Source organism: Diaphorina citri, unplaced genomic scaffold (assembly GCF_000475195.1).
Source record: "Diaphorina citri unplaced genomic scaffold, Diaci psyllid genome assembly version 1.1 scaffold5, whole genome shotgun sequence".
In the NCBI taxonomy this organism is placed as follows: Eukaryota; Metazoa; Arthropoda; class Insecta; order Hemiptera; family Psyllidae; genus Diaphorina; species Diaphorina citri.
In genome coordinates, this window is record NW_007377444.1 from 574,466 (window position 1) to 577,541 (window position 3,076).

Below are 3,076 nucleotides of genomic sequence, written 5' to 3' on the forward strand. Positions count from 1 at the left end.
AATGGCTGCAGTTTTAGAGGGAAAATAAATGGAGAGAGGAAGTTTGTACAGGTAAGGCACTATGCACTTTCTGAAGGTGCGGGCGATAGATGTGGTTTGGTAAGATGCATGGTCGAGATAAGTGAAGTGGAAACCTTTGTAGAAAGGATATCTCCAGAACATCATACCTACTTGAACAGACATTTGAAAAATATTGTGAAGACTAATTTCAATTTTGATTTGTCTGATTCTAATGATTCTTGCCCTGAGGATACAAAGAAAAGTGTCCAATAGCAAGCTATGCCAATCCAGCAAGACTTTGATTTGACTTTAGGAATTGAACCTAATATGAACAACAGAACTGATATATTGAACGTAAAATAATGAAAAATATTTATTCATACCTAATACATAAATTTTCCATTGAAATTCCATTAGTGTGTGCATTGCAAATGCAAACGTCTAGCTTCCAAACCTTTAGCTTCCAAATGGACTTTCATTTGATCCACAAGATCTGCACATTGAAGGAGATTTTGCTTGAAATCTGTGAAAGTGAAAGATTTCGAATTCAAATACTGCTCCCTTAAGAGACAGACGGATCTGTGGCTCATTCCTCAAATGGACTTTCATTTGATCCACAAGATCTGCACATTGAAGGAGATTTTGCTTGAAATCTGTGAAAGTGAAAGATTTCGAATTCAAACACTGCTCCCTTAAGAGACAGACGGATCTGTGGCTCATTCCCGAGTTGAGATTTGGGAAATAATTGTTGATTTCAGTTTTGTGTATATTATCATCGACTCTGGCTTCGTTGAGATCTGTTTGTGTATGGTTCGTGTCTGTGTTTTTTCTTGCCGTTTGGCGTATGTGGTTGACGATGTTATGTTCCTCGTCATTGACAGTAATTTGGGAAATAATTGTTGATTTCAGTTTTGTGTATATTATCATCGACTCTGGCTTCGTTGAGATCTGTTTGTGTATGGTTCGTGTCTATGTTTTTTCTTGCCGTTTGGCGTATGTGGTTGACGATGTTATGTTCCTCGTCATTGACAGTACCAATGAGTCCACTAATCGCTGGAATGAGATCAGATTGAATTTCCTTGTCTTCATAGATTGTACTTTTGAGATCACATGGGCCATTTTTCTGCAATTCAAGTAAAAGTTTTGAATTTTCAGATTCTAATTTATTATGAACCTCAATTAATTCTTCTTTATCTCTCGTCAACAGATGGATTGTTTGTTTTAGTGTTGAGATTTCTTGTTCGTAATCCTGTTCACGACGTAATGCAATGTCCTTGTTATTCTGAATTGTTGTTTCCAACATTTTCACTTTACTGCTCAGAAAGTTATTTTCAAATTGGTCCCTGGTAGTGTCAAGTGTTTGAGCAAACATATCAATAACTTGCTTTTTATCGTCCGTAAAGGCTTGATTTTTCTCTTCAGCTTCTTGAATCAAACTTCGAATAACATTTTCAAAATTTTGCACCTTGGTGAGCAAAACCTCGATGGCTTCGTCTTTCTCTTCAATCACCTTTATAAACTGTGCCTCAGTCTCTTGTTTGATTTTTTGGCACTTTGCTTCATTGGTTCGCGTCAAGCTTTTTATTTGATTTTGCGAAGACTGAAATTTTTCCATCAACAGTTCCAATTTTTCCATGGCGTGTTTTATTTTTTCGTCCTTTTCCTTCAAGAGTGCAGTCAAATTATTTAGATCATCCCGAGTTTGGACTTTGGGAGATCTCTTATCTCCTCCATGTTTTGACATGTTAAAATCTTCAATGAGAGTTCTCGATAAGTTTTTACTTTTGTTGCGAGATTTGGCAGTATTTGGTTGAGATTTAGAATGTTGTTTGAGTTCTAAAGTCTTTGCTGATTTAGAAGGTCCCGATTTTACGTGTGGTATTTTCTTTTCGAATTCGTCCGCATCCAAATAAAGCATTTCAATTGTCTTTACAGCATTAATATCTTCGATTTCCTCTGGTGTGAGTTTGAAGTCTTTGTTGAAAAGAAGGTAATCTGCAAGACCATGGAGATCTTCTTTCACTGCATTGAACTTGGTTTTGAAATCTTGATGGTCATCACTCATGATGAAGGGAGTTAAAAGTTAAAACTCAATGGATAAAAATATAGATTTTTAAAATGCACACAAATTTTAGAAAAAAATTAGTGGAAGTGGAGGTTTTAATTTACTACCGATACATTGCTGGTTATAATTAACTACCTAAAATCTAAATTAAATATTTAAAGGTGCATACAGATTACAGACCGCATCCGACTTGAAATTTTCTATGCTTATCGCCCCAAAATGAGAAAAACTTAAAACAAAAGAAACTTCTCATTACCTTAGTAATAAAAAGTAAAAAATGCAAAAAATTAACAATGTAGGTTAAGATGAATAAACAGAGCCTACATTGTCAAACACTTCACAGATCCTTTCGACACATTATGAAACGAGAAAAATGCCATCGAAAGCGGAAATGTGTTTGAAGCAGAGAGCTGTGATGAGATAATGGCATAATAGTCGAAGTGTCCTTCAGCTGAGGGTTTCTTTTCTGTTCTTTGAGTTATGAAACTCGATCATTAAGAGTTTTTGAAGAGAACTTTTCTAGGTGCCTAAATACCTAGAAAATATAATGTTCCATGCTCCAAATAAATGGGCGGAAGAGAGCTCAAAATCTCAATCTAAATAATCTAAACACCAAAAATTGGGCGAAAATCTGTAAGATACTGTGGGCACTAAGAAAGCAGAGGTTTGATAGGGGGGAACTGCGGAACTGTAACTACTGAGGTCTTATCGTCTCGAAAACGAAGAGAACAGAAAGACAGGATTAGTTCTACATATTTCTAAATTCTATATTAGAATAGAATTGGTAAAAATAAGAGAAAGTTTTGTGATGTCAAGAGATAAAAATAAGTGGGGGAAAGCAGTTTCCGTTATTTTGATGTTTTTTCGTTACGGATCTTCCCGGAGCTTGGGTTTATTTATTTATATCGCTTTTTTTGCCTGGTCGTTAAAGTTGAATTTAATTATTGTAATTTGAAAACAATTAAACCCCAATTAAAAAAAGAAGTTATTGCATTTTAATTTTCCTCACAA

General features: G+C 35.1%; 1 protein-coding gene across 1 annotated transcript; it reads right to left on the reverse strand.

Annotated features, from left to right (window-relative positions):
• Positions 1 to 353: 353 nt before the first annotated feature.
• On the reverse strand, positions 354 to 2,179 carry LOC103524326 (centromere-associated protein E-like). The gene is made up of 3 exons (XM_026833335.1): positions 962 to 2,179; positions 622 to 810; positions 354 to 491 (listed from the first exon to the last, which is right to left on the reverse strand). The coding sequence occupies exons 1-3, from the start codon at positions 2,063 to 2,065 to the stop codon at positions 414 to 416; spliced, it is 1,371 nt and encodes a 456-aa protein (XP_026689136.1). The 5' UTR covers positions 2,066 to 2,179; the 3' UTR covers positions 354 to 413.
• Between the last annotated feature and the right edge of the window lie 897 nt (positions 2,180 to 3,076).

What these genes read in the sequence shown, in the direction of transcription:
- LOC103524326 (XM_026833335.1), bottom strand. Translation starts at nt 2,065, where the DNA reads ATGAGTGATGACCATCAAGATTTCAAAACCAAGTTCAATGCAGTGAAA. An exon ending in GAAAAAACATAGACACGAAC is followed by an intron (nt 811 to 961) that starts CATACACAAACA and finishes ACAGACACGAAC; the next exon opens with CATACACAAACAGATCTCAA. An exon ending in ATCTCCTTCAATGTGCAGAT is followed by an intron (nt 492 to 621) that starts CTTGTGGATCAA and finishes CAATGTGCAGAT; the next exon opens with CTTGTGGATCAAATGAAAGT.